Genomic DNA, 25,066 nt, shown 5'->3' with positions numbered 1-25,066 from the left:
AGGATTTTCATTTCAACTTGATAGCTTCCACAGGACTGTTAGTTATAAAGTCTCATTCCTTAGCAGGAGGTGTGGAGGGGACAATTTATTTATCCTCCCAAAAATGTAGGATGAGGGTTGAGAGTCTTGTTGTGAGCATAAGCCCATCACCTTTGAAGACCTCAGGTGGAATATTTTCAGGACCACAGTGCTGCTCATTTTTCACCTGTTTTGATTGCTTGTGGCAGCTCTGTCATTGATGGCAGTTCACTTTTGGATGGGGGGGAAAGAGGGATAGCCTGACAGTGTCACTGCGACTGTGGATTCACAGTAGAGGAGTTATCGACAATGTTCTTTCCAGCTTTACAGGTGGCATTGTCAGAACAGAGAAAAAAAATCATCCTGTGAGTGACGCATATTGTTCGACTAAAACCAACTATTCAGGCAAAACCCCTGCAGAATAAATTCCGGTGGACTGGACGCTGCATCTAGATGGCTGAAAAGTTTCTTCCCCATCAGCTCCTGGTTTCCCAACCCTTAAAGCTTCCTTAAACCTTAAACCTTAAAAGCTTAAGCTTTTTCCTGGCTGCTGTCAGACTTTTGAATGGACTTACCTTACCTTAATCTTTCTCTGCGTCCTAGCTATGACTGAAACACCACATTCTGCACTCTCTCCTTTCCTTCTTTATGAACAGTGTGCTTTGTCTGTATAGCACGCAAGAAACAATACATTTCACTGTATATTAATTCATGTGACAATAATAAATCAAATAAATGATCAATGCACTACACAAGGACAAAAGAAACTGTGTCAAAGATTTACTGAAATTATTGTTAAGGCATGCTGACATTGAGGTGAATGACTGGGAAGAACTTGCAACCAGTCAAAACAGCAATTTGTTCATCAAACTGCATCACATTTTGAGTCACCATGCATCACAACTTGGTATGGCTCCTGCTCTGCCCAAGAAACCACAAAGGATTGTGAACATAGCCCAGTCTGTCACACAAACCAGCCTCCCATTCGTTGACTCCATTTTAGGGTGGTGAATGTCTAGAATGTGCTGCCCAGAGAGGTGCTGGGAGCAGGTATGATAGTGGTATTTAAGGGGCAACTCGATGAATACATGGGAACGGAAGGGTACGGAACTCCATAAGTGCATATGGTTTTAGTTCAGGCAGGCATCATGATTAGTGCAGGCTTGGAGGGTTGAAGAGCTTATTCCTGTGCTGCACTGTTCTTTGTACACTTCCCGCTGCGTCGCAAAAACAACCAGCATAATTAAGGATCCCACGCATCCTAGACATTCTCTCTTCCACCTTCTTCCATCAGGAAAAAGATACAAAAGTCTGGGGTCACTTACCAACTGACTCGAGAACAGCTTCAGACTTTTGAATGGACCGCTGTTGCATTAAGTTGATCTTTTTCTATACCCTAGCTATGACTGTAACACAACATTCTGCACCCTCGCCTTTCCTTCTCCCCTACGTACTCTATGAACAGTATAATTTGTCTGCATAGCACAGAAGAAACAACACTTTTCACTGTATCCCAATACATGTGACAATAATAAATCAAATCAAATCATATCTTAATGAAGCAGAGACGTGGCACAGAAGGAAAGGAAGCAATTTTTTCTCTTCAGATCCCACTACCTTGTGAGAAATCGGGTTTCATATGGCCCAAGATCCATACGGCTAGAAATGGCTAGTTCTGTCAAAGACCCATCACTGAAACTCGGGACTGAGTGGATGTCATCCTCAAATCGATGGGACATTTGACAGACCGGAGGTCAGTTACCAGTAGTGTACCACAGGGATCAGTGCTGGGTCCTCTGCTATTTGTAATTTTTATCAATGACTTGGAAGAGGGAGCTGAAGGGTGGGTTAGTAAATTTGCTAATGACACCAAGATTGGTGGAGTAGTGGGTGAGGTGGAGGGGTCTTGTAGGTTGCAGAGACATTGATAGGATGCAGAGCTGGGCAAAAAAGTGGCAGATGGAGTTTAACCCTGATAAGTGTGAGGTGATTCATTTTGGTAGGACAAACCTGAATGCGGATTACAGGGTCAACAGCAGGGTTCTGAGGAATGTGGAGGAACAGAGAGATCATGGGGTTCATACCTACAGATCTCTGAAGGCTGCCACTCAAATGGACAGAGCCATGAAGAAGCGTATAGTGTGTTAGCATTTATTAACAGAGGGTTTGAGTTTAAGAGCCGTAGGGTTATGCTGCAACTATACCGGACGTTGGTGAGGCCACATTTGGAATATTGCGTTCAGTTCTGGTCACCTCACTATAAGGATGTGGAAGCATTGGAAAGAGTGCAGGAGATTTACCAGGGTGCTGCCTGGTTTGGAGGGTAGGTCTTATGAGGAAGGGGTGAGGGAGCTGGGGCTTTTCTCTTTAGAGCGGGGAAGGAGGAGGAGAGGTGATTTAATAGAGGTTTATAAGACGATGAGGGGATTAGATAGAGTGGACGTGCAGAGACTATTTCCTTGGATGGATGTAGCTGTTAGTAGGGGGCATAAGTATAAGGTTCACGGTGAGAGATATAGGAGGGATGTCTGAGGTAGATTCTTTACTCGGAGTGGTTGGGGTGTGGAATGCACTGTCTGCTGTGACAGTGGAGTTGGACGCTTTAGGAATTTTCAAGCGGTTATTGGATAGGCACATGGAGCACACCAGAATGATAGGGAGTGGGATAGCTTGATCTTGGGTTTGGACATAGCTCAGCACAACAGAGCTGAAGGGCCCTTACTATTCTGTTCTATGAACTGACTATCCAGGCAGGTCTATAATGCTCACATTTCAACTGAAAGAAGTTGGATGACTCAGTTAAAGATGGTTTAAGCCAGTAGAGAAACCGGGAAAATAGGGAGGAAAGAGAATGGTTAAATAATAAATGTGATAATGACATAAGGTGGTACAGTGATTAGTACCAGGGACCCAGGTGGCCTAGGGCCAATAAGTGTGTGAAGTTTGCACATTCTCCCTATGTCTGATTGGGTTTCCTCCAGTCTCCGGTTTCCTCCCACAGTCCAAAGATGTGGAGGTTAGGTTGATTGACTTTGCTAAATTACCCTTAGTGTTAGGGAGAGTAGCAGGGTAAAGACAGGGATAGGACCTGGGAGGGATTGTTGTTGATGCAGGCTTGATGAGCTGAATGGCCTCCTCCTGCACTGCAGGGATTCTATGATTCAGGGTTAATTGGACTCAAAAAAGACTAAATGTGACAGATAGCAGTGCCCACCACTGGCTATTATCTGGAAAGTCTTCACAATAAATAATCAACATCAGAAACACAGCTAGTGAGCATCCTCTGCTGGTCGAGGGAGAAATGGCAGCAGAGCTCGGCTTAAACAGAAAGTTGACATTCAGAATTGTTCTACAGTGAGATCCTACACTTTCTTTTCTGCATATCCAAACTTATGGGAATAAGCAGGGTCTTTCAAAATGTTGAAAGTTTCTTTAACAGAGGAGTGGGGCAATGCTATGCATTTTTTGATAGTGTGGCTTCTCTAAAGGCCATCCTTTGTGGGCCATGTGACTAGGCCAAAGTCAGCGAAATGCAAGTGTGTAAATCTGGGCCAATCAGGAGGGCGAGTATCCCCAGGACTGGAAGGCTTCAGTTGAAGTCAGAGCAGAAACAGAAGGACATCCCTCATCTCCTCGCTACAAGACTGAAGAACGTCTAACTCATTCAGGAACCAGCTGCTTCAGAAATTATATTTTTAGTGCTAAGGTGTGTTGTGCTGTTAAATCCTTTGTTGTATATACCTCCTCTCAATCAATAAACCCTTCAGTTGTTTGCCACATTGAGTTGCTTTAAGTTATTACAGTGGCGACGAGGAAAACCCAGTCAGTGCAGAATTGGGGGTGGGTAGTGGGGAGCGCTCACTCAAAGTGCAAAAAGGTAAAGATTCTGTTTGAAGATATCATTATTTGGGAAGATAGCACGAGATTGAGTTGTGGAACTACATTGACAGGCTGAGAAAAGATGCTGATAGTGCTTGCAGTCTGTAGCCCACTGTTACAATCTGGTGAGATGTCTGAGGTCACCTGAAACTCCAGATACAGAAAATTTTCACTGGTTAGTCAATTTAGTTAAGGATCACTATAACCCCTGACCTTCTGTAATTGCATTAAAAGATCAAATTTCATACTGCAGTTAGAGAGCCAGAAGAGATGTTCTCCAGCTTTGTGGCAAGATTTTGATGGCTGGCTGAGCTCTGCAAGTTCAGACCTGCGTTGGGATACATGTTGAGGGACAGTTTGGTTTGTGGGATCAACAGCCCTAACACCCAAAAGGAACTGCTGGCCGAACCCAAGATTTCATTGGAGAAAGCAGTTAGAGATGGTCTGAGTAACAGTGCACTGAGCAAAGCAAGTACAAACTGCAAGGTGTGCAGAATGAGATGAACCAGTTGTGGTGGGAACCAGCTGCTGCAAGGAACAGCCCGACTGAGTGCACAGCAGAGCCAGAGAAGTGTCATTCAGCACCAGGGGCTGACGCATGTTTTCGGTGTGGGGGTAGACCATCCACAAGAGACCTGCCAATGCAAGAATTTAATCTGCTTGAGATGTACAAAAGGGTAACTTGCAAGTTAGATGTAGAACAAAGCAGGTTGCACAGAATAATCCAAAGCAAAAGGAAACAATTAATACAACCCCTCTATCAAGTCACCCTTCAATCTTTCGCTCCAAGAGACTTACTGTCAATCCTTTCCTGATATGCACATCTAGACATTTCTGGTCCATATCATTTTTATATGGTGACCAGTACTGCACACAGTGTGGTCTAATCAAGGCCTAAAACAGCTTTAGCATGCATATTGTGCTCACTGTGTACTAAACATGCTTCTGATCTGTTTCATTATGGCTCCCATTTGCACAATAGCCTGGCATTCAGTCATCCCAAAATCATGAATATTTTACAACACAGAAAGAGGCCCTTTAGTCCATCATGTCTGCACCAGCCATCAAACATCTTTTTAAAAAGATATCAGTGTCACAAGTAGGCTTACATTAAAAGTGTAATGGGGGGCGGTTTAGAACGGAGTTGAGGAGGAACTTCTTCACTCAAAGGGTGGTGAATCTCTGGAATTCTCTGCCCGTTGAAGTGGTGGAGGCTGCCTCGCTAAATATTTTTAAGAAGCGGGTTGATGGGGTTTTGATAAGAGAGGGGATTAAGGGTTATGGGGAGAGGGCGGGAAAGTGGAACTGAGCCACGACAGATCAGCCATGATCTTATTGAATGGCGGGGCAGGCTCGAAGGGCCAGATGGCCTACTCCTGCTCCTATTTCTTATGTTCTTATGTAAAATCCCCTAGTCGCCACACTCCAGTGCCTGTTTGGGTGCACTGAGGGAGAATTTAGCATGGCCAATGCACCTAAATTAGCACGTTTTTCAGACTGTGGGAGGAAACCCACAGACATGGGGAGAACACAGTGGCCCAATTCAGGAATCGAAATTGGATCCCTGGTGCTGTGAGGTTGCAATGTTAACCACTATACCACCATGCCTCACCTATTCATTCTAATCTCATTTTCCAGCACACAGTCATAGCCTTATATGCTATGGCATTTTAAGTGTTCATCTAAATGCTTTTTAAATGTTGAGAGGGTTCGTGCCTCTAGTATCGTTTCAGGCAGCGATTCCAAGTTCCCACCAGCCCCTGGGTGTAAAAGGTTTGCGTCAAATCCCTTCTAAATCTCCCATTTCATCTTAAATCTGTGCTTCCCTCGACTATTTACATCCCTCAATTTTGTACATGTCAATCAGGTTCCCCCCTTACCATGCTGTAGCAAGTGCTTCTATCGTTCATTCATATACACCTTTATTAGATTACATCAATTCCTCATCACAAGTCTTTTGTCATGTCAACGTCTCTCACCAACTTTTACAGATGCACCATAGAAAGCATTCTTTTTGGTTGCATCGCAGCTTGGCATGGCTCCTGCTCTGCCCAAGACCACAAGAACCTACAGAGGGTTGACATCACATACCAACTGACTCAAGAACAGTTTCTTCCCTGCTGCCATCAGACTTTTGAATTGACCTACCTCACATTAAGTTGATCTTTCTCTACACCCTAGCTATGACTGTAACAGTACATTTGGAACTTTCTGCTTTCCTTCTCTATGAACAGTATGCTTTGTCTGTATAGCACTCAAGAAACACCAATACATTTGACAATATTAAATCAAATCAAATCTTCTCAATTTATACAATTAAGCAACAAGTGCCATCTTGTGGTGCAAATCACGGCATCCAAGGCCAAAACAAGTTGGAAGTCTCACAACACCAGGTTAAAGTCCAACCAGTTTATTTGATAGTAATCCCACAAGCTTTTGGAAATGGTGTTCGTCCGTCAGGTGTGTGTGGAAGGTTCTGATCAGAGAAGAGCATATAAAGTCGCACACAGTTTACAGAATACTGATTAGAATACAAGTCTTTACAGCTAACCTGCTATTCAAGTCTTAAAGATGCTGACAATGTGAGTGGAGATAGCATTAGCATAGGTTAAAGAGATGTTTATTGTCTCCAGACAGGACAGTAAAACTTTACAAGCCCAGGCAAGTCATGGAGGTTACAGATAGTGCAACACATGTCTGCATCTTTAAGACTTGAATAGCAGGTTAGCTGTAAAGACTTGTATTCTAATCAGCGTTCTGTAAACTGTGTGTGACTTTATATGCCCTTCTCTGATCAGAACCTTCTACACACCTGACGAAGGAACACTGTTTCCGAAAGCTTGTGGGATTACTATCAAATAAATTGATTGGACTTTAACCTAGTGTTGTGAGACTTCTTACTGTGTTTACCCCACTCAACACCGGCATCTCTACATCAAAACAAGTTGAACATCTTTGCCAATTAGAGAAACAGTAGCTCAATTGTGCTTTTGTATTATATTTAATGGAGTAAAAAGAGGTTTCTACATTTTTGAAATCTCTTCAGAGTTATACTAATATTTAAGAGTGACAAAGAAACGCACCATGATTTTACAGGTTATTTATTATTCCTGTGGAATTGCGATTAACCCTTTTAGACCGCAGTCAATAGAAACAGACAATTTGTAAGTACAATACGATCTTAAACAAGTTAACATTGTTTTAGAGAAAGCAATAAAAGTGCATATTTTCTTTAACAAAAAAAGTCTTGTGGAAGCTTTGTTACTACCAAAATGCAATCATTTAAAAATTTAGTTTGAAAAATACAATATTTATAATAAAAACAGAAAATAGTGAAAACTCTCAGGTCTGTCTGCTGTTGTGGAGTGGGGATGGGGGGTGCGCTGGTTGGAATCAACATTTCAAGTCATGACCTATCAGAATTTTGATAGTTAACCCTTTTTTCCTCTCTCCACAGTTGCTGACAGATCGCCTGAGTATTATCAAGCACTTGATGCTCTTATCTCAATTCTACCATCTGCAATATTTTCCTTTTTACAATATTTGTAATGATTATATTCAGTTATTTGCATATTCAATGGTTTGACATATAAACAAAAAAATCTATTGCAGAATTATCTACAATAATTCACCATTTTAAATACCTTCCATACAGCCTCTAAATTATATTAAAATGGTACCCCTGTTGCCACAATTTGTTTGATACAGGAACAGAATTGTGCCTTAAAGCCCAACACTGGTAATTCTTTTAATTTTAAAACAAGGACTGCATTAATCATGGGGCAGTACACAGGGCATTAATAATAAATAAAATCCATTATCAAGGTTATCAACAGCAACATACCGTGACAGAACTACACTTTGCTAAACCAGAGTGGTAGGACAGGTTTGCAATTGCCCACGTGACAAAGATTTGATCTCAGCTGCTGTCCCTGTTAAGGAGAGGGGAAGGAATGAAGCAGAATAAAAGGAAAATAAAAAGATCACCATCACTTCTTACACCTCCTCATTGATCAAGACACCACCTGGATCAAGGACATTAGCAGCACTGCGTTTATCCACCCACAGCAATACTTTATGGCATGGGAGAAAAAAAACTAGAACTGTATTTAAAATTTTGTTTAGACCACAAAAAAAGCAGCAAACTGTGTCAAGAGCCATTGCTGTTACTCCAGCAAGAGCAAAGAGTAAAGGCCTCAAGAGATCAGCTGGCCATTTGTTCAGGTTTTTGCTGCTAACAAAAGGCCGATGAATTCAGTATCACCTTACTGGTGTGTGCAATCTGAATGTACTTTTTTACTTGTCGACTCCATTAGATTTATTTCATTAACCTGAACATTCACAACATGATTATTTCCATGATTTTCTTTGAAAGCAAACAGTACAAGAAATAATGTAAATCCTGACTTTTCAAGTGCTTATCATCCAGATCTTAAGCACAATTTCTCCTCTGTCAGTCACGATAAAAATGTTTTTTGTTTAATTTACAGAAAATATATACTAGTGTCCCAACAGTAATATGCAGCAACTATATCCATATCATTTTACAATTCAAAGCAAAAGACAACTGTATTTATAAATGATTCATATAGTATGATGTAGGTAAATACTGCTTGAAACAAGGAATCAGCTTTACAGATGGGTGCCACAGAATATTTAATGGGTACTGTCACAAGGACAACATTCCAACTCAGCAATCAGCCCACAGAGGAGTATTTCATTCCAAGAGGAGTGGGAAAAGGAGAAATTAAATTGAATAATTTAAAGGAGATTCATCTCAAAGTCTGGTTGCAGTGCAATTTCTTGGTTTTCTGCTACGTAGACATCCTACTTTCTTCACTTCAAAAGTAAATTTAAAAATAAATTAGAGCGTGAGAACTGTACATGAAGTAAACGAACAGTGTTATCGCCGGCAGCCCATTGAACAACAAGCCAACTGCGGCACTTCTTCCTTCACTGTCCTTGGACCACAGGATGTGGAAAGTGAATTTCACTGTAAAATACACGCTCGCATTGCATAAGAGCTTCACTCCATCTTTGACATTTCATATTTGGTTGTCATTATTTCCTAATTTGGAAAGGAAGAGAGCAAAATTAAAAAGAATGCCGCTTTGATTAAATTTACTTCAAACAAATGTCATTTCCACTTTCGTAGATAATAAACCTCAAGCTCTGGAAACCCCTCCCTCAAACTGCTCTGCCTCACTTTCCTTCTTTAAGGCACTTAAAACTGAATGCTTTTGGTCATAGAATCATAGAACCCTACAGTGCAGAAAGAGGCCCTTCGGCCCATCGAGTCGGCACCGAACACAATCCCACCCAGGCCCTACTCCCATATATTATACCCACTAATCCCTCTAACCTACGCATCCCTAGACATTAAGGGGCAATTTCTTAGCATGGCCAATCAACTTAACCTGCACATCTTTGGTCTGTGGGAGGAAACCAGAGTACCCAAAGGAAACCCACGCAGACACGAGGAGAATGTGCAAACTCCACACAGACAGTGACCTGAGCCGGGAATCGAACCCAGGACCCTGGAGCTGTGAAGCAGCAGTGCTAACCACTGTGCTACCGTGCCACCCACCTAATCAAGTATCTCCTGTTGCTCAGTGTCATATTTTGTTTTATAATGTTTCAGTGAAGCACTGTGGAACATTTCCAAACATTAAAAGGCACTATATAAATAGAAGTTATTTTAGTAATTTTTGTTATGCTCTCTTTGAATGCAACTGGCAGATTATTCTAGCGCATGCCACCTCCGCAAATACTGCCACCCCACAACATATTGCAAAACACACATCAGATAGCACTGTTTCACCCACATGAAAACATTAGGCAAGGGATTCAGCTAGGTTATTGACAAGATCTTCTGTGTATGGTCAAGATAGCAACAGGATCTCAGAAATGTGGAACCTGCCCACAACTCTGTACAGACGACAAACTTTGTATTTTATTATTTATTCTTGGGATGCTGGTATCACTGGCTGGGCCACAATTTGAAGCCCATCCTCAACTGTCCTCTAAGTGGTGGTGGTAAGCTGCTATCATGAACCACTGCAGTCCATATCATGTAGGTACACCCACAATGTTGTTTGGGAGGGAGTTCCAGGATTTTGACCCAGTGACAGTGACGGAATGGCAATATACTTCTAAGTTAGAGTGGTTGGGGGCTTGGAAGAAAACTACCAGTGGTGGTGTTCCCAGGTGTCCAGCATTCTTGTCCTTCTAGATGGCAGTGCTCACGTGTTTGGAAGGTGCTGTCTGAGGAGTTCCTGCAGTGCATCTTGTAGAACTGCATTGGTGGTGGAGGGAGTAAATATTTGTGGATGGGATAGCCAGAAGCTATTTCCTCCTAGGTGGAAGAGTCAATTACTAAGAGACATATTTTAAGGCGTGAGGAACAAGATTTAAAGGAGATGTACGAGGCAAGCTTTTTCGTTTTACAACAGAGGGTGGTGGGCGCCTGGCACTTGCTGCTGGGGGAGGTAGTGGAAGCAGATATGATAGTAACTTTTAAGGGGCATCCTGACAAATACATGAATAGAGTGGGAATAGAGGGACATGATCCCGGAAGGGCAAGGAGTTTTAGTTCAGACAGGCAGCATGGAAAGGCTTGGAGGGCGAAGGGGCTATTCCTGTGCTGTACTTTTCTCTGTTCAATCATATGGATTGCTTTGTACTGGATGTTGCCAAGCTTTTTGAGTTTTGTTGGAACTGCAGTCATCCATGGAAGTGAGAAATATTCTATTACATTGTTGACTTGTGCCTTGTAGATGATGGACAGACTTTGAGAAGTCAGGTGGTGACTGTCTCTTGCGGAATCCCCAAGCTTCTGAATTCTAATAATCACAGTATTAATATGCTCGCCCAATTGAGTTTCTCATCAATGGTTACCTCCAGATGGCACAGTGGCAGAGTGATTAGCTTTGATGCTTCACAATGCCAGGGACCCAGCTTCGATCACTGTGTGGAATCTGCACATTCTCCACGTGTCTGTGTGAGTTTCCTCCAGGTCTCCCGTTTCTTCCCACAATCCAAAGACGTGCAGGTTAGATGGACTGGCCATGCAAAATTGCCCCTTAGTGTCAGAGGCACTAGCTAAGGTAAATGCATGGGATTATGGGGATAGGGCCTGGGTGGGATTGTGGCCACTGCAGATGTGATAGGCCAAATGGCCTCCTTCTGCACTGTAGGGATCCTATGATTCTATAATTCTACTTGTCATTGTCGTCCAAACCTGGATATTGTTCAGGTCTTGCTGCATTTGGATACATACTGCTTCAGTATCTGAGGAGATGGGAATGGTGCTAAACGCTAATTATTGGTGAGCATCCTCACTTCTGACCTTATGATAGGAGAGCCATTGATGAAGCAACTGAAGTTGGTTGGGTCTAAGGCACTACCCTGAGGAACTCGACAGTAATGTCCTGGAAAAGAGGTAATAAGCTTCCAACAACCACAACTATCTTTCTTTGTGCTAAGTATGCTTCCAACTAAATGGATGGTTTTTCCCTGATTCCTATTGGCTCCAATTTTGCTCGGTCTCCTTGATGCCACACTTGGTCAAACACTGCCTTGATTCAGCTCCTTTGTTTATGTTTGAACCAACCTGAAATGCGGTAGGGAGCCAAACGATCCTGGTGGAACCCAAACTGAGCAAGTTGTTGCTAAGCAAGTGCAGCTTGAAAACACTGCATAGTTTTATACAGTCTGGCCTCCCTCTGCAGCAACACAAGGCCCCAGCACTGACATAATTACTGATCTCCTGGCAGCTGAGATTTCAGCTGTACAAGCCAGATAAACAACAAACCAACTGGCAATTAAACAATATTATTTGTAAAATGGGGAGAAAGGAGAGAGAGAGAGAACAACAAGCATGTTCTAAAATCAGCAAACTGGTTTGTGAACCAGTTTTAATTAAAATAAGTCTAAGGATTGTCTACTTACTTCATCTGAATCCAGCAACATAGGGATTGCACTGAAATACAAGTGAAAATTACATTAGCTAATGAGAATGGTCATACCAGGTGAATAGAAATGGAATATATTGCAACAGCATAATAGTGATCCCTGTAAATTCTTTGTCCTCAGCATGCGGTACCTTTCATTTTTTTGGATAGCCATATATACATGGCACATTAAATGGGTCAGCATGTAAAGGACCTGCATAGTATCTTCACCACTGGTGTGCAAAGGGAACTCTGCAGTAACTTCAACTCACTGGCAAGCACTATTGAGAGATTCCAACATTTGTTCAAGATTGGTTGGGAGCCAAGTATAACAGGAATACAGGAAAAGATGCAAATAACTCCTGTTCAGGTACATAACTGTTGTTAGATTATTAAATTAGGCAGTTGTCAGACTGAAGGTGAGAAGGAGAGATGTTTGATCATTTAAACAACTTCCATCACAAGAAACAAAAAAAAAAATGAACGCAGGAAGGTATTATAAAGGATATTTAAAATTGAAATACAGGAAAAGTGGTCACAAATAGATCAAACATATCACCTTAGTCACCACTACACATTTGTTTTTGTTAAAGTTGAAGAACAGCAGTGGTTAACATAAGGGACTGTTAATAGGGGAGGCAGTGCACAGTGGAATTATCACTGGGCTTGCAACCCAGAACTATGTGCTGGGGACCCAGGTTCAAATTCTACCACAGCTGATGGTGAAATTTGAATTCCATAAAAATCTGATGCTGACCATAAAACCATTGTTGGAAAAAGCTATCTGGTTCACTGATGCTGTTTAGGGAAGGAAATCTGCTGTCCTTACCTGGTCTGGCCTATATGTGACTCCAGATCCACACCAGTGAGGTTGATTCTGAAATGTCCTCAGAACACCCTACCATAGACACTCTCATCCCATAAAAATGAACTTAAAAAAATTCTCAAAATACAGAAGATTAATTTAATACCATCAGCATATATAGGGGATAGCTGAAACAGTGTGTGAGGAGAGCTCTGTGACTGAACAAAGTCAATAAACTCTCTCAGTAAAGAAAAACTCTGTCTTGGTTTGAACTTGGCCAATCAGCTTGATTTTTGTTAATGAAGAGTAGGCTGTGTTCTGAGATGAGGAAATGGGACAGGACATGAAGGGACAGCAAGGCACAAAGAGCAGGGCAGGACCAAGTATAACAAAACTAAAATATTCAAAGTAAGGATTAGACAGAATGAATAGTTGTAGAGATTTAGTAAAATTATAATTACACATCTGTAATAGAAGGGATGTTCTCTTCAACCCACTTTAAATCTTCATCCTATTAAAAAAAAATACATCAAACCAAGCCCTGAAAAAGTATATCAATTCGCATAAAATATAAAAATACAAGCGTTTTGCAAAGTGAATGATTTGTCTGAATACAAGATGGATTGGAACAATCGTCTTGTGGCAATTTTAATCATGCATCACAAATACAGGAAAAAACCAGGTGTGAAAAATCCTGATCAAGAATAGTCCATTAAGCCCACTCATCCAGAGTTCATGTGTGACTGCTTTATCTTAGATTTCACTTCCAAATCATCTGGTCTCCTACTGCATTTGAAAGAAGGGCTTGATATACTTGAGAAGAAAACAATTGTAGGAATATGGAGAAAGAGTGGGGGAGTGGCAGTCTTCAAGAGCTAGTTCAAGACAAATGATCTCTTGTGCTGCAAGACTCCATGATTCAGATGACGTTAACATCCTTTTGTCAGATGAGGACGTCATGGGCAAGGCCAGCATCAGCTGCCCATCCCTTTGAGGTGGTGGTGGTGAGTCACCTTCTTGAACAACTGCAATCCATCTGGTAGGCAGACATGCCCACAGTGCGCTTAGGAAGGGAGTTCCACATTTTAGAACTAGCACCACGGCAACTCAGCGTGACGTGTGACTTTATTTGGTTTTATTAACATAGTAACATGTCCCAAGCGGTGTCACAAGAGCGTATGAGAAAATGAAGAGCTATTTAGAACACTGGGTACATATCTGGTGATAAAATGTTTGAACAAAAAGGTGGGTTTTTAAAAAGTATGGGGAGGTGATAGCCTAGTGGTATTATCCCTAGATTATTAAGCCAGAAACTCAGCTAATATTCTGGGGACTTGGGTTCAAATCCAGCCATGGTAGATGGCGGAATTTGAATTCAATGAAAAGAAAAATCTAGAATTAAGGATCTGCTGAAGACCATGAAGTCATTGTTAATTGTTGGCAAAACCCATCTGGTTCACTAATGTTCTTTGGGGAAGGAAATCTGTCATCCTCATCTGGTCTGACGTGCATGTGATTCCAGACCCACAGCAATGTGTTTGACTCTCAATTGCCCTCTGAACAAGGGCAGGTAAGGATGGGCAAATAAATGCTGGTCAGCTAGTGAGGTCCATGTCCCACAACTGAATAAAAAAAACATTTTAGGAGGGCAAAAGAGGTGGAGAAGTTTACAGAGAGAATTCCAGACCCGAGGGCCAGGATGGCTGAATGTATAACTGCTACTGATGGACCATTGAAGGAATTGGGAATGCACAATGGGCCATAGTTCAATGAAAATATAGTTCTGAGTGTTGCAGGACTACAGGAAGTGAGAGGTTAGGTGGGATGAGGGGCCTTGAAGGAATTTGAATACAGTAGCCCAGATTTCACAGTGTTAATGATAAAAAATCATTGGCATTCATCATTATTACTGCACTGAAACTGACAAGTCCTGGAGTCCACATATGTGCAGAATAACACAGAAGCTTAGAAGCTGCTGTCTGTGATTCTCCAGAGGGCATGGTGTTTAGGCAACCTTCCCTGCCACAAGATTTGCAAGCAATAGAAAATAATCTGGATTAAAAATTTCCACTATGCTGTTAGTTTCATTGCAAAAAAATCCCTTGAAAAAGTAAACACCCAGTTACATCTCAATTCAAAAGGTATAAAACAGTGTCCTAAATTCATAAATAACCTCACCAGATCAATGAATCAACTTTTATAATTATGGATGTCAAATATTTCCTTAATGGTGATTTAAAAAATATCGTATTTATCTTTTAGTTTCTCTCAATCCATTCAGAATTTATTTCATTCTCTGAAAAAAGTGAAAGTTATCAAGTACTTTCAACAACCTCGTGTGCTGTTTGTGAATTCTTCACTCTGGTCAGCTGCTTGCTAATAACTTTGCTCTTGTACAACAAGACATCCCTCTAACTGTTTTTTTAATTAAAGTTTATTTATTAGTGTCACAAACAGGCGTACCTTACACTGTAATGAAGTTACTGTGAAAATCCCCCAGTTGCCACACTCCGACACTTGTTCGGGTACACTGGAGAATTTAGCATGGCCAATGCACCTAACTGTGGGAGGAAAACCGCACCCGGTGGAAACCCATGGAGACACTGGGAGAAGATGCAAACTCCACACAGACAGCGACCCAAGCCAGGAATCAAAACTGGGTCCCTGGTGTTCCAGCACTTGTAGCTTGTATGCTTTCTTTGTGGGGAGCCCTCTTCAAGTCACTGGTGAGTCCATTGCTTCACTGCTGACTAAAATGCACATACATCTTGACATTTGAAAAAAAAAGTGTTTTTACATTCTGATACCATTTCAAACCTATCCAAGATCAATATTTTACATTGGAACATTTACACCTATTGATTCCAGGACATGAATAACATACAAAAATACTTCTCACCAAATTGGGGCCTGGTTTTGCTGCGCCATTAATCCCAACTTTGGATGTTCTTGCCTTTATTCCATCAGCTTTAGAGTAACAACAAAAATGGTTTGAATGAGTGATGTGGACTGTGGCAGTACACATGAAAAAAAAAGACAATGTGTTGGCTCACTGGAAAAGGTCAACTCATTTGTCAAGTTCAAAGAATTTATGCTTCATCAGCACAAATTGAAGAGTTTCTCTACACAGTCAATCTGACTACTAAACAACCTTCTAAGGAACAATGGCTAATTTTTACTGCACTACTTGCAGGATCTTGCTGTGCCTGCAATTCAACAGTCACTGCAAATTTAACGGAAATGAAGCTGAAACTTTAGAGATGCAAGTGTATGTACGTACCAAAGTTTGCTCCAACCAGTTCATTCATTTCATCATCTGGGTCATCAATAAGAGGAGTAAATGCATATCTGAAGTTAATTAAAAAAAATCCAAGGGAAAGACTAAATTAGAAAACGTATACTGATTTTTTTTTAGAAAGTAAAATATCACTTCACATCTCTCCACCCACCCCCTCCCTCTTATGAAAGGAGATGATTCAGGCTGCCAGCAACTTCAACACATCTCCCAAGTAACACTTCCAAGTGTGAGCTTAGATACGTTTCATGGTATGGCATTATAATTCAACCTTATCTAATCAAGGTAAAATGCAGCACGAGTACCATTTTGGTTTAAAGGCACTATTTCAACAGGCCAGGAATCATGTCAGCTACACCCCCTCCCACTCCTCTAAGCATCAGCAACATTTTTATCATCCAGATTATTTGAGAGACCGAAGCACTGCACTCTTGCAGCAGGATTGGTTTAACCATGCAACTGGCAAGCCACATTAACAATTCTTTAAAATTTGAAACTTAGAAATCTGAGATGCTGCCAAACATTTCTTGATAACAGGTGACCAAGAAGGAAACATGAACTAAATGTAAATTCCAAAGAATTGTGCATTGGAAGTTCATGACACCAATAGTTCAGATGAATTTTAGTACGGAAATGCTAAGACATTCTTTGAAAGACTCAATTATTGGAATGCCCACTTAAATTAGTGCTGAAGCCTTACTACACTATTAAAACAAGTCACTAGGGAAGTTCAATCAACTCGCATTCCTATTAAAACAGACAAAAAAATGTAGTCAAAGTCTTTTTTGTGAATGTTAGAAGCTTGGGAAGTGTGCCTTTGCATGTTTTTCTTCTGCATCTTTATCCTGACACCAATGAATCAGAAAAAGGGTAGCTAAATCACAGGAACATAAGATTTAGGAGTAGGACATGCAGCCCTCTGATCCTGCTCTGTTATTCAATAAGATCATGGCTGATCTGGCTGTGGTCAGAACTCCACTTTATCTTCTGGTTCCATATAAACCTTGACTGACTGATGCATCAAAATTCTGTAACTCTGCCTTGCATAAATTCAATGACCTAGCCTCCATGACTATCTGAAGAACAGAATTTCACAGAGCAATGATCCTCCAAGATGAAAGATTTCTCCTCACCTCATCTAAAATGGGAGAGCTCTTATTAGTAAACTGTCCCCTCTGGTTCTAGCCTCCACCACAAGTGGAAACATCCTCTTGGTATCTACTCTATCAAGTTCCCTACTCTATCATGTTTCTTCTAAACTCCAATGAGTATAGGCCCAATCAGTTCAATATTTTGTCATAAGACGAGCCATTCATCCTAGGAATGAGCTGAGTAAACCTTCTCATAATTATGTTAAAAGCAGTTCCATCTTTTTTTCAAAAAAGGAGACCAAAACCCTATTCAGTACACCAGATATAAACTCACCAAAACACTGTATAGTTGCAATAAAACTTACCTACTTTTAAATTCCATTCCCCTTACAGTTAACGCCAACATGGCAATATGCCTAATCATTTGTTGTACCTGCATTATAAATTTTTTTGATTCATGTACCAAGACACCCAGATCCTTCTGTACCACTGATTTCTGCAATCTGTCTCCATTTATTAGTATGTTGCTTTTCTGTTCTTCCTGCCAAAGTGGACAAGTTCACATTTTCCCATTTTGTAGTCCACTTGCTGAATGTTTGTCCATCTATATCCTTTTGCTGACACTCTAACCCCTATTGACAACTTATTTTCCTACCTACCTTGAAATCGTTGGCAAATTTAGCTACCACACAATTGGTCCCTTCATCCAAATTATTGTTTAAAGTTTTTTTTATTAGTGTCGCAAGTAAGCTTACATTAACACTGCAATTAAGTTACTGTGAAAATCCCCTAGTCACCACACTCCAGCACATGTTCAGGTACACCAAGAGTTGTGTGGGAAAGTTGGGAAAGTGGGGAAGTTGTGTGTGGAACCGGAGGAGATTGGAGAAGTATTGAACCAATATTTCTCTTCGGTGTTCACGCAGGGGGACATGAATATAGCTGAGGAGGACATTGGGTTGCAGGGGTGTAAAATAGACAGTATTACGGTTGATAAAGGGGATGTGCTGGAAATTCTTGAGGGGCTGAAAATAGATAAGTCCCCTGGTCCGGATGGGATCTACCCTAGGATTCTCTGGGAGGCTAGAGAGGTGATTGCAGAGCCTCTGGCTCAGATCTTCAGGTCGTCATTGGTCTCTGGTGTAGTCCCGGAGGATTGGAGGATAGTGAATGTTGTCCCATTGTTTAAGAAGGGGAACAGAGACTTTGCCGGGAATTATAGACCGGTGAGTCTTACTTCTGTTGTGGGCAAGGTTTTAGAAAAAATTATTAGGGATAGGATTTATAGTTATTTGGAGTGTAATGAATTGATTAGAAATAGTCAGCATGGTTTTGTAGCGGGTAGGTCGTGCCTTACTAACCTTATTGAGTTTTTTGAGAAGGTGACCAAAGAGGTGGATGGGGGCAAGGCAGTTGACGTGGTATACATGGATTTTAGTAAGGCGTTCGATAAGGTTCACCATGGTAGGCTTCTGCAGAAAATGCAGATGTATGGGATTGTGGGTAATCTAGGAAGTTGGATCAGGAATTGGCTATCAGATAGGAGACAGAGGGTGGTGGTGGATGGTAAATATTCATCATGGAGTACAGTTACGAGTGGTGTGCCTCAGGGATCTGTTTTGGGGCCACTGTTGTTTGTAATTTTTATTAATGATCTGGATGAGGGTATAGTTGGGTGGATTAGTAAATTTGCTGATGACACCAAAGTTGGAGGTGTGGTAGATTGTGAGGAAGGGTGTCATAGTCTGCAGGGAGACTTAGATAGGTTGCAGAGCTGGGCCGAGAGGTGGCGGATGGAATTTAATGCGGAGAAGTGTGAGGTAATTCACTTTGGTAGGAGCAACAGATGTGTCGAGTATAGGGCTAACGGGAGGACTTTGAATAGTGTGGATGAACAGAGGGATCTAGGTGTGTGTGTACATAGATCCCTGAAAGTTGGGAATCAAGTAGATAAGGTTGTTAAGAAGGCGTACGGTGTCTTGGCGTTTATTGGTAGGGGGATTGAATTTAGGAGTCGCAGTGTAATGTTGCAACTGTACACTACTCTAGTGCGGCCGCACTTGGAGTACTGTGTGCAGTTCTGGTCCCCGCATTACAAGAAGGATGTGGAGGCGTTGGAGAGGGTGCAGAGGAGGTTTACTAGGATGTTGCCTGGTATGGTGGGGAGGTCCTATGAGGAGAGACTGAGGGATTTAGGGTTGTTTTCGTTGGAAAGAAGGCGGCTAAGAGGGGATCTTATTGAAACATATAAGATGATTAGAGGTTTAGGTAGGGTGGATAGTGATAGCCTTTTTCCTCGGATGGAGAAAGCTAGCACGAGGGGGCATGGCTTTAAATTAAGGGGGGTTAGCTACAGGACGGATGTCAGGGGTAGGTTCTTTACCCAGCGGGTGGTGAGGGATTGGAATGCCCTGCCTGCTGAAGTTGTAAATGCATCTAGTTTGGGGGCGTTTAAGAGATCTCTGGATAGGTTTATGGACGAAAAGGGATTGGTATAGGCTAGTGGGTCATAGTTTTTGTAACTGGTCGGCGCAACATCGTGGGCCGAAGGGCCTGTTCTGCGCTGTAATGTTCTATGTTCTATGTTCTAAGAGAGAATTTAGCATGGCCAATCCACCTAACCCATACATCTTTGGACTATGGGAGGAAACCAGAAAACCCAGAGGAAACACACGCAGACACGGGGAGAACATGCAGACTCCACACAGTCAATGACCCAAGCCAGAAATCGAACCTGGGTCCCTGATGCTGTGAGGCAGCAGTGCTAAGTGTGCCACCGTGCTGTCCTGTCGTTGTAGATCTCAAAATACTGTGGCACTTGTTACCACTTGCCAACGTGAAGAATCACCCAGGATGCCCAGCTATCACAGTAACATGAAGAGATTAAGAAAAAAGTGCTGGTCCAAAATGGCAAAAGAACTAAGGAAGCTAAGGGGGAAAAGAGAGAAACTCATGAATTTTTAAAAAAATATACATAAATTATAAACATGTACCTCTGATTATTTGTTGATGGTCTCCAGAGGAACATTATGACTAAGAGAATGACAGAAAACAGGAGTCTCCAGAAAGCATCATCAACCCATAGCTCCATCCAATCCTGATAATTTATGAAAGCCAGATAAAAGTGATTCAAGTTTAATATCAATTTAGAGAAATTTGAAATTTTATTCAGAAACACATTCAAGTTAACTCAACTGTGGATTATTGTTAGCAAATGTAGTAAAACTACCTTAATGGAGATTCTTATACAAATGCCACAGTAAGTCTGATTTTCATGAGTCTTTACAATGAATTCAATTAACAATATGGGACATATTCCATAGCAACCTCAGAATTCAAAATACAGTTATACCCATTGTTCTTCCTTCTGCCAGCCCTCAAGAGTGTTGCTCACCTGCTTTCTTGGCATTGGTGAGGCCGCAGCTGGAGTACTGTGTGCAGTTTTGGGCGCCGTACTTACGCAAGGATATTTTGGCCTTGGAGGGAGTGCAGAGGAGGTTTACTAGGCTGATGCCAGAGTTGAGGGGGTTGAGCTATGAGGAGAGGCTGAATAAACTAGGCTTGTACTCGTTAGAGTTTAGAAGAATGAGGGGAGATCTCATTGAGACGTATGAGATGATGAATGGGATGGATAGGATAGAGGTGGAGAGACTCTTCCCGCTCAGAAAGGATAATAGGACTAGGGGGCACAGCCTCAAGATAAAGGGGGGCGGTTTAGAACGGAGTTGAGGAGGAACTTCTTCACTCAAAGGGTGGTGAATCTCTGGAATTCTCTGCCCATTGAAGTGGTGGAGGCTGCCTCGCTAAATATTTTTAAGACGCGGGTTGATGGGTTTTTGATAAGAGAGGGGATTAAGGGTTATGGGGAGAGGGCGGAAATGTGGAACTGAGCCACGACAGATCAGCCATGATCTTACTGAATGGCGGGGCAGGCTCGAGGGGCTAGATGGCCTACTCCTGCTCCTATTTCTTATGTTCTTATGTTATGTTCTTATGTTCTTGCAGAAAGGGGGCAGCAGGACATAGCAGAGTTTGATTTTTAAGGTTAAACAGTTAATAAGGTAAGATAAAGGAATCAAGGTAGGCCATTTGGCCCATCGATTCTGATCCTTCATTCAATGAGATCATGACAGATCTGATATGATAATCCTCAAGTCCACTTTCCCACTTTATCCCCATAACTCTGGATTCCCTTACCGATGAAAACAAAAATCTATCTCAGCCTTATTGAGCTAGCCCTCGGCAATAAAGAATTCATCTCAAATATCGATACGTGGATAAATGTGTAGTGGTCCATTTCGGCAGGTTCAATGGGATAAAGGAGTACAATATCAAGGGTAGGAGCCTTAGCAGTGTTGAGGAGCAGAAGGACCTTGGGGTCCAGGTCCATAGGACTCTTAAACCGGGTGGAGGATGTGGTCAAGGCGGCGTATGGTGTACTGGCCTTCGTTAATCGAGGGATTGAGTTTAAGAGTCGGGAGGTAATGCTGCAACTTTATAAGACCCTTGTCAGACTCCACTTGGAGTACTGTGCACAGTTCTGGTCGCTTCACTACAGGAAGGATGTGGAAGCTATTGAGAGGGTGCAGAGGAGATTTGCAAGGATGTTGCCTGGATTGGGAGGCATGCCTTATGAAGATAGGTTGAGTGAACTAGGTCTCTTCTCCCTGGAGAGACAAAGGTTGAGAGGTGACCTGATAGAGGTTTATAAAATGTTGAGAGGTATAGATAGGGTGGATTCTCGGAGGCTATTTCCCAGGGCTGAAATGGTCGCTACGAGAGGACACAGGTTTAAGGTGCTGGGGAGCAAGTACAGAGGAGATGTTAGGAGTAAGTTTTTCAGTCAGAGGGTGGTAAGCGAGTGGAATCGCTGCCATCGGTGGTGATAGAGGCGAACTCACTGGGGTCTTTTAAAAGACTTCTGGATGAGTACATGGGATTTAATGGGATTGGGAGTTACAGATAGTTCAATAGCCTGGTAGGTATGGATATGATCGGCGCAACTTGTGGGCCGAAGGGCCTATTTGTGCTGTAGTGTTCTATGTTCTATGATACAGACAGTTAATGCAGAGTGGAGGGGACACAGAAAGCACTATTCCAGATCATTAACACCCAAGTGAGATCATACATTTAACATCTTCAATTGCAAAGCGTTAAGATTCATTTTGATGACATTGAGTGTTAATTGGGCTTTGCAACATTCCCTCTAACATGCAGCATTTTGGAATGGTCTAAGAGTAAACAGCAAAATAATAATTTAAATAAATTGAAATGCTTTGGTAACTTACTGACTGACATAGTGCCAATCTGAACTTTTTGGTTGTCCATACCATAAACCCAACAGATGCTGGAAAATTAAGGAAGTTGCATTAACACACAAAGGAAGCCACAACAGATTAATTCACTTGAGGAACCAGAATGCACTGAAAAATAAGCACTTACCTATTATTGCCAAAATTAATGTATTGGTAAAATGTCTGTATAGTGACAGTTTCACTGCATTTTTCCTTAATTTCAGAGTTTTAATTGTTTGAGCTAAGCTGACAAATATGTAACAAATGCTAAGGAAAATGCATTCAACAATTGAAAAAATGCTGTAAAGAATATCACCACATGCATCACGAAAATGCTTATTCATGAAAATATTCAAATCCGAAGCACAAACATCATTCCCAACACCCTGTTACAATCCCCGCCCAGAAACCAGAATAATCAAATTCAAGGAATGACCCCCCCCTTCTCCCCCACCACCCCACCGCCCCGCAAATGAAGGTACTACTGACAAGATGCCACTCTTTGTAGCTTTTACTTTAACATGAATCAGAGCCAATGCAAATTAAACATGAATTAACAGACAAATGATAGAAATAAAAAGGTAAAATGTCACCTAAATAATTGACATAACAAAGATGCGTCTTCTGCAATCACAAGAACCCACATCACTCCACAGACAAACGTCTGACATTAAGTAGCTACACAGTTCTACAAGATGCTGTACTTTTACATAGGACAGGTCACGAGTCCTATCCAACAGCAGCTTTCACCTTCCGGTTTCATGGGAATGAATATCACCAGCGAGACACATTGCTATGAACTCTCTCTTCCTGATGCTTAGCTTTCCAGATTTCTTTTCAACTTATGAAAATAAACTGACCTCATCAGTGGGCTGCTTCTGCCCCTCACAAGAATTCTCTATGCTTTCCTTTCTGTCTCTGCCTGTGTGCTGATTACCATCATCCACCAGCTCCTCTGCTTATACCTGTCAGCCAGCCACAAGGCCTCTTTCTTGATATCCTTTCTGGTAGTACTGCTTTCAGGTGAATAATTTTTAGACCACTTGACTAAAATTACAACTGATCCCTTTATCATAGAATCCGTACAGTGCAGAAGGCCAATCAGCCCATCAAGTCTGCACAGTCTGACAGCATGCTCGGTGCAGGCTTGGAGGGCCAAAGAGCCTGTTATGTGCCGTAATTTTCTTGTTCGTTCTTTGACCACAATCGCACCCAGGTCCTATTCCCCATAAATTTACCTTGGCTAGTCCCCTGACATTTATGGGCAATTTAGCATGGCCAATCCACCTAGCCCATACATCTTTGGGCTATGGGAGAAAACCTGAGCACCTGAAGAAAACCTGTACAGACACAGGGAGAATGTGCAAACTCCGCACTGACAGTGACTCCCGCCAGGAATCAAACCTGGCTCCCTGGCGCTGTGAGACAGCAGTGCTAACCACTGTGCCACCCTATGCAACTCCTTTCCATACTTTCTTAAAAAGAATTACAGATTCCAGAGACCTTTTTAAAGAAATTACAAAGAATTTCTTACTGTCCTGCTTCTGAATCAAAGGTCATCACACCTTTCTCTGCCATTCCAATTTTCCCTTCCACTCTGGAAGGACTGAAGTGTAATTCCTCAGGCACTGGCAGCCCTCCTGTGCTTCACAAAGAAACAGAGAACACTTGAGCTACTAAATAATGGTAGACAACATAACCAAGCCTAATCTTATCCTCATCAGTTATCCACACACAATCTGACATCAGCTTCTTTTATCAGCTTGGAGTTAACGTGGTTCAACTGAAGCACCTCTTCTGTCATCAAGGTTAAGATTGGCTAACTCGGGACAGATCAGGGATCAAATTAAGATGTGATTAGTTAAAATGGTTCACATGATTTATGTTCTGAACTCCCTTCTCTCACCATACTAGTTCTTTTGCTAGTTCCTTTGAGCACCAAATTCTGGTTTGATTTAATTTTATCTTTCACCATTCTTTCTTGTTTTGTCCTTTTCATACCTTTTATTTAGCAAACATATTATTTGATGGCACTTGTTCTAAGACTAATAAATAGAATAAGATTATCTCTACCAAATTTACAGGTAAATGAGCCTTGAGCATCCCCAGGCTAAGTACCGTGCATTGTAACTAGGAAGGATTCAGTAGAGGAAGCAATGACTAAATTAACAAGGATGCCAAATAAATTGGTATGCCTACTTTTCTGCAATTCTTACTATTGCTCACCTGTGTAAATGATTTCTTCTGGAATCAGTAATGCTCCAGTCAATTGCAAGGAAGAGCACCAAAGCCCTTTGGATTGCTGACACCTCCACTCAGCAAAGCACTTCAGTTTTGCTTACAATCTGACAACACAGCTATCAAGAATTCATATCATAGCCACAGGCTATTCAACTGGCAGAACACTACTCATAAGTGAGTCTTCAAATCTGAACTAGGTGAAGAAAACTGACTTTTCCAATCAATTTACACCTACACCCACCCACCACACAGATACCCACCCAAGCTCAAATTCAGAGAGACTCTAAGTAGCTCAATGATTAACTTCACGAGTGTGCAGATTGAATATGCGTTTTTTTTTTAAATGAATGAAACCACTTGCAACAAATTAAAGCAAGGATTTTTTTCCATAAATACAAAACGGATGAATAGCAGGTTATGGAAGGTGCTGACACTAAGGAAACAAAAAGGGCTTTGTGGCTGACGCCAACATACAGGAATTGAGGTACGGA

At 41.7% G+C, this 25,066-nt stretch overlaps 1 protein-coding gene across 2 annotated transcripts in view; it reads right to left on the bottom strand.

The window, feature by feature from the left end:
* Positions 1–6,982: 6,982 nt before the first annotated feature.
* tmem87b (transmembrane protein 87B) overlaps positions 6,983–25,066 on the bottom strand; it is a 66,060-nt gene continuing 47,976 nt past the window's right edge. The window contains exons 14-21 of one of the 2 annotated variants that reach the window (XM_080192944.1): positions 22,483–22,591; positions 22,329–22,387; positions 20,034–20,137; positions 15,935–16,002; positions 15,554–15,621; positions 13,116–13,165; positions 11,848–11,878; positions 6,983–8,965 (exon numbers count right to left, since the gene is read on the bottom strand). In XM_080192944.1, the coding sequence (XP_080049070.1) occupies positions 8,924–8,965; positions 11,848–11,878; positions 13,116–13,165; positions 15,554–15,621; positions 15,935–16,002; positions 20,034–20,137; positions 22,329–22,387; positions 22,483–22,591 (531 nt within the window). In that variant the 3' untranslated portion in view covers positions 6,983–8,923. Of the gene's footprint in view, positions 8,966–11,847; positions 11,879–13,115; positions 13,166–15,553; positions 15,622–15,934; positions 16,003–20,033; positions 20,138–22,328; positions 22,388–22,482; positions 22,593–25,066 lie in introns of both variants that reach the window. The other variant, XM_080192943.1, reaches the window with a different exon arrangement.

The sequence above is a fragment of the Carcharhinus amblyrhynchos genome, chromosome 7 (assembly GCF_965287045.1).
Source record: "Carcharhinus amblyrhynchos chromosome 7, sCarAmb.v2.hapA, whole genome shotgun sequence".
Taxonomy (NCBI): Eukaryota; Metazoa; Chordata; class Chondrichthyes; order Carcharhiniformes; family Carcharhinidae; genus Carcharhinus; species Carcharhinus amblyrhynchos.
Note: the sequence above shows the minus strand (reverse complement) of the source record. Positions and strands in the feature narration are given on the sequence as shown.